This window comes from Pinus tabuliformis, chromosome Q (genome assembly GCF_031772625.1).
Source record: "Pinus tabuliformis cultivar Carrire ecotype Pingquan chromosome Q, CPIR1, whole genome shotgun sequence".
NCBI lineage: Eukaryota > Viridiplantae > Streptophyta > Pinopsida > Pinales > Pinaceae > Pinus > Pinus tabuliformis.
The window spans coordinates 248,872,867-248,882,075 of NC_142296.1; the positions used below are offsets into that span (position 1 = coordinate 248,872,867).

The 9,209-nt window shown below is 35.4% G+C and overlaps 1 protein-coding gene across 1 annotated transcript; it reads left to right on the forward strand.

The window, feature by feature from the left end:
- Window positions 1-4,829: 4,829 nt before the first annotated feature.
- On the forward strand, window positions 4,830-8,380 carry LOC149219112 (uncharacterized). Its single transcript, XM_089382530.1, has 2 exons — window positions 4,830-5,935; window positions 7,415-8,380. The coding sequence occupies exons 1-2, from the start codon at window positions 4,958-4,960 to the stop codon at window positions 8,123-8,125; spliced, it is 1,689 nt and encodes a 562-aa protein (XP_089238656.1). The 5' UTR covers window positions 4,830-4,957; the 3' UTR covers window positions 8,126-8,380.
- The last annotated feature ends 829 nt before the right edge of the window (window positions 8,381-9,209 follow it).

Below are 9,209 nucleotides of genomic sequence, written 5' to 3' on the forward strand. Positions count from 1 at the left end.
ACCTTTCAATCTCTCCATAACATACTTAATGGAGGAGGAAGATGGACCAAGGGTATAGTTCACCCTAGAAAATTGAATTCATAGGCCAATCGACATGGTGAAAGGATATTGTCCTCCAAGGTGAATGCCCCCAGGATCAAAGAGTCTCCCAAAGGCATGATTGCTCATCTAATTATGCTTGACACTAGAAGAAGGACCTCCCAGTGTAAAATCACTATCATAAGCATATGGACGTATTGGAATAGTGGAACTACTGGGGTTAGGGCCCCTAGGTAAACTAGCCCCTCCAAAGGAAATATAACCCCCAAAGAAAGGTGTCCTTCCTAACATAGAACTTCCCCAAGGTTGATATTTTCTACCAAAAACATGAATACCCCCTAATTGGTTGGAAGAAAATATAGAACCCCCTGCATGATTCCCAAAGAAAAAATACTTGTATTAGGTAAAATAACTCTTAGAATAATTGAGCTAGGTGGAAACACCTTGGATCCTATTGGTTGACTAGGGTTTGTCCCCATTCCAAACATGAAGGTCGAATAAGAGAGAGATACAAAAATACTTGGAAAACTTGTAGGGGTTACTTCTCAACTGGTGGAATACCCCATGAATAGGACATAGGTGTTGTCAATGTAGGAGAAGTGGATCATATCATGTTGATCGATGGTAATGTAGAGATGAAATAATATGCTCCCAATGTGGAAGGTGACAAGGGATCCATCTCCCTTATGGTAGATGCACCACTCTCACTAGACATAAGATGTGAGAATAAGGAAAAGGGTTCAGAAGAAAAATATCTCAACTACACAAGTATAGGGCCAAAAGGCTTGGTCAAATGCGAATTGATGTGTGGTAATGTAATTTCATCAATAACCTCAGAAAAAACTAAATATCCCCCCTTAGAACCAAGGTTATCCCTTCCAACCCTATTATATTCTAAGTTCGATGTTACTGGAGCTATCTTGCATCTCCTAAGTGGTGGACACTCCTCTTCAGGAGAAAGGTTTAAAAGTATTCAAAAGCATTGAATAGTTGGGTCAACCATGGTGAATATATTTTATTATTTAATTTAATTCATGTAAGACACCCCTATGGCCAACTAGACTCGAATCAAATAACACACACTATCAAATTTACAGATTAAGCACAAAAACCAAGAGATCAAAGGGATTTTCTCGTGATTAGAGCTTGGTTGATGAGGACCCAAGTCAATTGTGAAGATATGGTTGGGACAATTATGTTGGTCTCTTGCTTAATGAATCTTACACTCGACACAAGTATCCTTCATCATGGGGTACCCCCTAGGAGAACCGAGTGAGTTCTAACTAATGTATGCCATATGTAAAATAAGTATGTCCCCCTCGCCATCACCCATGCAAGGTCCCTAATATTATGGCTACTAGGGTTACCACTTACAACTACCCAACCTGAGGGAATAGTCTTAAGTCAAATCCACATGTAAAGGTAGGGTATCTATCTTTAAACCTCGAGAGAGATTTCTATAAGCAAGCAATATGCCTCTCAAGGAGATCCCCCGAGTATGTGCAAACCATGCCATCAATACCAAGTGGGGTAGATCACTCCATTGGCCCTAATGTGACCTCATGAGTGACCCTTGTGCAGGTTTCCCAGGCAACATGCAACTACAAATGGATTTCCACTCCCTAACTCAAGGTTCTATTGTTTGTTTTGGTAGCCTTGGAGAGTTAACCTCACCATCTATTCCAAGGCCCTAAAACCTAAGCTAGTGTTGGTGTGCTACTAGAGAAAATAAAAAATGTTGAATCAATTTTATTAAGTGTTGATTTTAGTGGTTGTTATTTACTCAAGGGTAATGAAATGCAAGTCATATTATGTGTATTGATTCAAGACCAATTTTGATGGAAGCTACATGAAATGAAATTTTTTGCTTTCTCTTTCGATGAAAATTAACTAAATAAGGGTAGAAAGTCCTTTTACTTTTCCAAGTGACAAACAACCTCACATTCACTCTCAATATTCTTTCTAAAATTCACTAGATTTATAAGATAAATATGATCTAGGAAGAACCCAAAAACAATCACAAAAAGGAGATTTCAAACAATCACCAAAGAAATAGCACCAAGCACTCAAAAGCTCAAAACTTGGCTTTGCAAAAGGGAATCACCCAAAACAATTTATCACAAATAGATACAACAAATATAAATGCAAAGTAATTTTAGAACTATATTTCAATGTAAACAACAAAAGGCATGTAGTCACAATGATCTGCAAAGGAAACAAACAAACCCTAAATGGACAACAAGACTTGAGAGGCTTGAAAGAAAAAGAAAAATCTTTATGATCCAAACAGGAAAACATATCACAAATACTCAAACCCATTAGATCCAGTTTTTTGTTGTCACAATATATGAATGAAAAAATGACAATGAAGGCAATCGAGATAGGAAAAAGTAACCTTGATAAAGACACCAAAATTGTAAAACAAGACAGATCATATCCAAACACAACCTTTCTAAATTAAATTTGAAGCAGATATTAGTCAAGGCAGTCAATAGAGAATATGTTTTGGAGAAAAGAAGAAGATCTCAAAGAAAACCCCTCTAAAAAATCACTTTTAGTAGGTGCTCACACCTAGACTACAAAAGGAAAAAACAGGTGGCAAAAATGTAATGTTTAGAGCGTGACCATATGGTTTGATGATCCTGTAAACCCATTTTAGGGAGTGATCATGAACCAATGTAAATTAAAAAATGTAATAGACCTAGATCAATCCATATCCAAACCAATTCATCTCGAAGAATTCTTAGTCAAAGTTGAAAAACAAAGGAAATAACTCAACAATATATAGGAAACCAAGATCTAAGTTAAGGAAGGAGAAGCAACACACTAAGGTTAAACTCCCTAGTTTGAGTCACCAATTTTGTTGTACAAATAAATGCCCCTAAAATAAGGAGTTTTCGCTCCATAGATTTTGTGCTAGATACGTCAAACAATCTATGGGAAAGTGGACAAATTTCCAAGATATAAGGCAAGCACATACATAAAAATTCTATCTAAAGAGCCATAGAACACGTGCTTGATCCCTCACAAGTCAGTGAACAATGTGGAATCTAAATATGACCCAATCACCTACACACAAGCATTGACAAACAAACAATTTTTTACCTCTGTAAAGGACATATCAACATGTACAAACACTAATAAAATCAATATACATCTAAGAAATACACAAACATATGAAGGGAAACTCATAAATGTTCTTTATTAATTAATAAAAGATACACATTATACCTTTAGCGCCTCACTTTTCCTCCTCAGCCTTTAGCCCGACCACTTCCTAGACCAAGGATGATCTCATACCAAATGGAAGTATCACTGAGCTCTCTCTCAAGCTGTCTCTCTCAGACTATCTAGAATTCTCGATCTAACTCTTCTCCTCTTGATAGGGTCAAATTATATACACTTATTGCATCCTTTGGGAAAATGTATCTGGACACCTAAGGGCTTATGAAGCTAGAAAACTTTCGTAATAATTGACCCCTAGCCAACTCATGAACAAGTAAGCTGACCTAATCTCCTTGTGAATGACAAACTCTAAAAACTTTAACCATAGTCGCTCCCAGTATAAGACAACTGAGAAACTATGGTTATGGGTTGTGGATAGAATGACAACAACCACATACATGATGTCACTATCATGGAGGTGACCATCCTGCTAAAGGAGTTATTCATAGAAGATAAATTATGTGTTAGGATCAACAAGTCTAACAATGGACAATGGTCTCTCTAGCTAACTGAGAATAAGAAAAAAAAGATACAACAAAAACATTGAAATAAATAACAAACAATATAATAGTCCAATTTAAATCAAACAACTATATATTTTAAACTATTTAAAAAAATAATTTTAAATAAATATAATATAGATAAATTTCTATATGATAAAAACAAATACAATATAAATTAAATTCTAATAAAAATAGTATCATAAAGTTTCAAAGACCTATAAATAAGAATAAATAAATACAACCTTTTGCTAAATATAATATCATAAAGTTTTAACAACCTAGAATAATAGTAAAGAATGAATAAATAAATCTTTTCCTTTTATCAAAGATAAGTATAAGTGGATACAATGTTTCCTTTTTCCAAAGCTATAAGGAATTGTACTTTAGTGGTGGTGGGAACATCACGAGGAGAATTAGGGATTAAACTTTAGTGGTAGTGGGAACATTAGGAGGAGGCTCAGGAATTAAACATTGGTGGTGGGAATCTGCCGAGGAAGCTTCATTAAACCTATATTAATTGGCTGGAATATATTGATAGGGAAAAGGTGCAAAGCTAACTTCAGCTCCAAGTTTTACTCATTATTTAAAATAAATAAATATATATTCTCTTTTGTGCCAAGGACGGATCGATTGTATCACGAAGAAACAAAAGAAGACAGCGACTTCTATTCAGATTCCTCGGACAGTGACAGTGACAGTGACAATCCAGGAACTGGATGGCACTCAATAATCTGATTATACATACCCACTTCACGGGATGCCATTCATCCCCTCTGCAATACATGGTTGCCATCCTTGTTTGGTAAAAACGCGTTTATTATTTAGTTTTAAAATCGCATTCCAGTTGACACATTAAATTGATGTATTAGATTTTTTTGTTTGTGGTACAATGACCCATTTTTATGTAGCGATTAGACATTAAATTGGTGTATTAGATCTCTTGTTTGTGAGATAATGGACCCATTTCCATGTAGCGATTAGACACTAAATTAGTGTATTAAATCTCTTGTTTGTAGGATAATGGACCCACTTCCATGCAACGATTAGACTGCGAAATCTACAAAAGCAGCGTACATACTCTACCCAAATTATATATGCTTTACTCTGTGATTTTAAACCATAACCTTTTAAGAAAAAATACATGTTCTTAACCATTAGATCAAATTTACCTTCCAAACACTCAGAAAGCCATGGAACGGATCTTGTCCAAGACCACCTCGTCAAATTTTCACAGAGAGTGGCGAGTTCCCCGTGTAGCCATTTCAGCAGTTATAGGCAAAAATGGAACAAACATCCAGCGTTTCCGAAACTCCCCGGGGATTTCTTCCCTTAAAATATTTCCTGAATCTGGAAAACTTGATATACGCGGTGAATCGGAGAAAGCTGTACATGGCGTTTCGTGGGCCATTGAAGGTCTTGTATGCTCTATTGTTGCCAAGGACGAGGGATACCATCCTGACTTTTTCGTTTATTGTTTCTGCAAATCTCTTGAACACCCACTTTGTGCTGTGGACAAAATTTGTTTTGAAATTTTTTCAGGAAAAACATCTTCGAAAGTACCCAAATCATATCTCTGCTTCAAATCTGGAGTGACATGCGAGGAGGGGTCAATTTCTGTGAAGTCTGTTTGCGATCACATGCAGTTTAGGTCTAAACACAACGTGAATAGCCTGTGTGCCCAGTTTTCGAATAATGTCTCTATTTCAGAAACTGCCTTACATTCTTACTGGGACTTTTCGGCTTATGGAAATAAGCTGCTTTCATGTCTTCAATTCCTGCGCTCACAGGATGAGGAAACTACTCGGACAGTTAAATTGATGATCCGATTTGGGAAGCAGCTTTTATATGGGCCTAATTTATATGAGCAATTGGGTAGTGGAGATTTCATATCCCTGCCAAGCCTACAGGACGTTTACAGGCGAAAAAAACTGAATTATATGTTCTCCACTGCATGTCCAGAGACAGGTGTAAGAGATATTAGGGTTCAGTTAGAACGGCTGGAATACGTTAAGGTCTCCAGTCGAAAAAAGATTAGCATTCATGTGGCAGATCTCGAAGAGTCGCAGCAGCCTCGGCGATTTAATGTATCTGTTCGTTGTGACAGTAACGAGGGAGTGTTGCAGAATAGTGAAATCAAACGTATTTCCCGTGCAAAAGATTATTTTCAAGTAAGTGCGGATGCTTGATTATTTGTATTATATTACTCTGTTGTTGGTTCCCAACAAATATAGCAGGTCCTCATTTTTTTTTTTCTCTTTTTCCATAGGAATATATAATTTTTTTTTTAAGAAAATATATTTGGGAAACAAAAATAGAAATTTTATAGGTGAATTTCTTACCAAAAAAATACTCCAACGAAACTTAAAATTTACAATCCATAATGCTATTAATTGATTATGAATTTTTTCATAATTATGAACGTGTTGTTGTCCTGAATAGGTTCATTTAAGTCTTGACATTTAACAGTTGTGAGAGTGCTAGACTTGATCCTGGAGAGACTCATTTAAGCCTCCTGGGCAATTAACATTGGTAGGAGTGTGCTAGGCTTCATCCTGGACAGATTCATTTAAGATAGGCCTGCTAGACTCCATCTTCTATTAGGGAATTATAGCAGGTCTGATTTTCTCATAAATCTTTAATTCCCCTATATCCAATTTATACACCTAGTTAGCATACTTGTTTGTTTTTCCATTGGAGTCTCTTAGGACATGAAAATATGCTTTAGATGGGATGTCTCCTGGGATTTTCCTAGTTCTTTTCATGATGTTTTCTATAGATTTCTTCTTTGGAAGGGAGCCTCTGACCATGCAGGTTTAGGAGAGAATCTCCCATAACCATGAGTGTGTCCACCTGATGTTCCTCTTGGTAGAGACTATACATCTCTCTTTTATTATTTTTCGTATGACTAGAGCCCATAAGTCTCTGACCACTGATTATTTGGTAGGAATAAATGAGTTTCATGTGGAGAGCAACAAAAAGAAGAGTTTGGAGGTGACTAGTTGACGACACAAAACTGCCCTAACAAAACTGCTCTTACAAAACTTCCCTAACAAAAACACAAAATTTACAACACTTAAGGGTACTAATTGATTATGAAATCTTTCATAACAATGAAACTGCTAGTGTCCTATAGAGGTTTATTTAAGTCTGGGCAATGAAAATTTAATTCACTTATCTTCAATTTACACTCCTTAAAATAATAGTCAGCCTCTTTGTTGAAGTCTATTAAGGCATGGAAATATGCTTTGGATGAGATGACAATTTTCCTGATTGTTTTCATGACTTTTTGGAGCCTTTGACTAGACCATACAAAATTAAGAGAAAATCTCCCATAACCATAAATGAGTCAACCTAATATTCTATCTCTAGTGAAAGTCTATATCTCTACTTTATTATTTATCATATAATCCAGACTAATAAACACCTAAATACTTTGTGCTCATGGAGAACATAGAATACTTCTCCCCTCCTGCCACCCCTTGGTGCTGATGCCTGATTTGAGGTTGCATGTGGTTTGATTTTTGTTAGGAGTAAAATGTTGGTGAATTTGGTGAAAGTATTTATATTGATTACGTGGTTTGATTTTTGTTGGGAGTAAAATGTTGCTGAATTTGGTCAAAGTATTTATATGAAGTAAGTGGATGCAGGTGTTAGATGTGGATCAGGGAGCATCGGATCATGAACTTGAGAAAGCCTACCGGAAGTGTTTGATCCGAATTCAGTTTGAACATCATGGGGTTGGGTCTGAAAATGCCATTAGGGTTGCTGAAGAAGCATATGTTAATCTAAAAGATCCTGCAAGGCGAGATCGATACCTCCGGAAGGCTGTTGAAGCAAGCGAATCTGCCATCCTCAACTCTTCTTCCAAAACCCCAAGCAGTTCAGAGCAGAAGGCGGTAATTACAAGAGTTCGAAGGCTGCCAAAGAGACATGGGTTCCTGGCTTTCTGCAGAGAAGGGCAGGCAACAATGGATTTCAGGCTGGGAATTGTCACTCATGAAGCGGACCTTAATAATATTCGCCCAGATTTGATGGCATGGGTAGAACAAGCATGGAGGGATCGAACCCCTGATGAAATACTTGTTTTTCCGCCGCCTGGCAGGTTTCTGGTGATGAACATTCGTTATAAAGAGGCTGAAACGTATGTTACAGAGGATTGGAAATTTCGTATTTCGCATGTGGCAGAAGGGGATAGGATTGGAACGATTGGTAACCAGAGATGGGAATGCGGATTGAGCAGCAGATGGTTTAAATGGAACGATGGAATAACGGGCAGCAGGAGCATGGAGTCCATTGTGAAGACCGATGTGGTTGCCCTCGTCAAAGAAGCCGTCAAGTTTAGTCAAGTCACTGGTTGAGAAGGATATGTTGTCCATATAAGGTATTGGGTAGTTTTGAGGTTGTTTAGGTAAAATTGTATTGGGTAGTTTTGAGGTTGTTTAGAGAAAATTATATCAGTTCAGAGTTTCGGTGTTTGGAATCTATTTGTAATAATTGCATTTGTGTAGAATTTTTATATCAGAATTTTTGGATTTGAAGTGATTTAACCATAACTATATCTATGTTGTAAATTTTTGTTTGAATTATATAGTGAATAAAACCTAAATTTAATATTTTTTTGTTATTTTTTTAATAAGAAATGGAAATTTAAAATAAAATATAATAGTGTATATTATGATTTTTTTATTTTTATTTTTTATTGTATTTTTTAATAAGAAATAGAAATTTAAAATAAAATATAATAGTGTATTTTATGATCCATTTATTTTCAATTCATTGTGTTAGTGTATTTATTTTATATGGTTAGTTTCTTAAATTTATATATTAGTTTTAATTTCTAAATGATATTTGGGTTAAGCTCATGCTCATTTCAATCTAATTTCTTTTTTAATTTTTTTAAATAGTATATTTTTTTTCATATTTAATTTATTATAGAATTGTGAAAAAACAATTCTTTTTCCTTTTTGGATGTTCTCATTTTTTATCTTTTTAATGGATTCTTCACCCATTAAGTTTAAAAGGAAAAATACACATTGATCTATATCTTCAATACCCAATGCCATAATTGTTTAGCTCAAAAATTTGTTCTAAATAAAACTTTGGTCACTTTACTCACTTGAATCTCCACTCACTTTTTTGAGAAGAAAAAATCATAGTTTACAAGGGCCATTTTGGTTAATGAATACTCTAATTCTCCAATCAACAAAGTCTTCCACTCAATCCACAATTCTAAATGGCAACACTCTCCCTCTACTTCTCCACTCCTATCTCTAAATTCTCCTTCGAACATCCCAGGCTCCATTAATAGTATCTCAAAAATTTAAGTCAATATCAAAACCCTCTTCAAATCTTATAAATCTCTTAAAAACTTGTTAAGAATTGTTAAAGATATAGCTAACCTTATGCTTACCCAATAATTTACCAATTTTTTTTGTTATATGA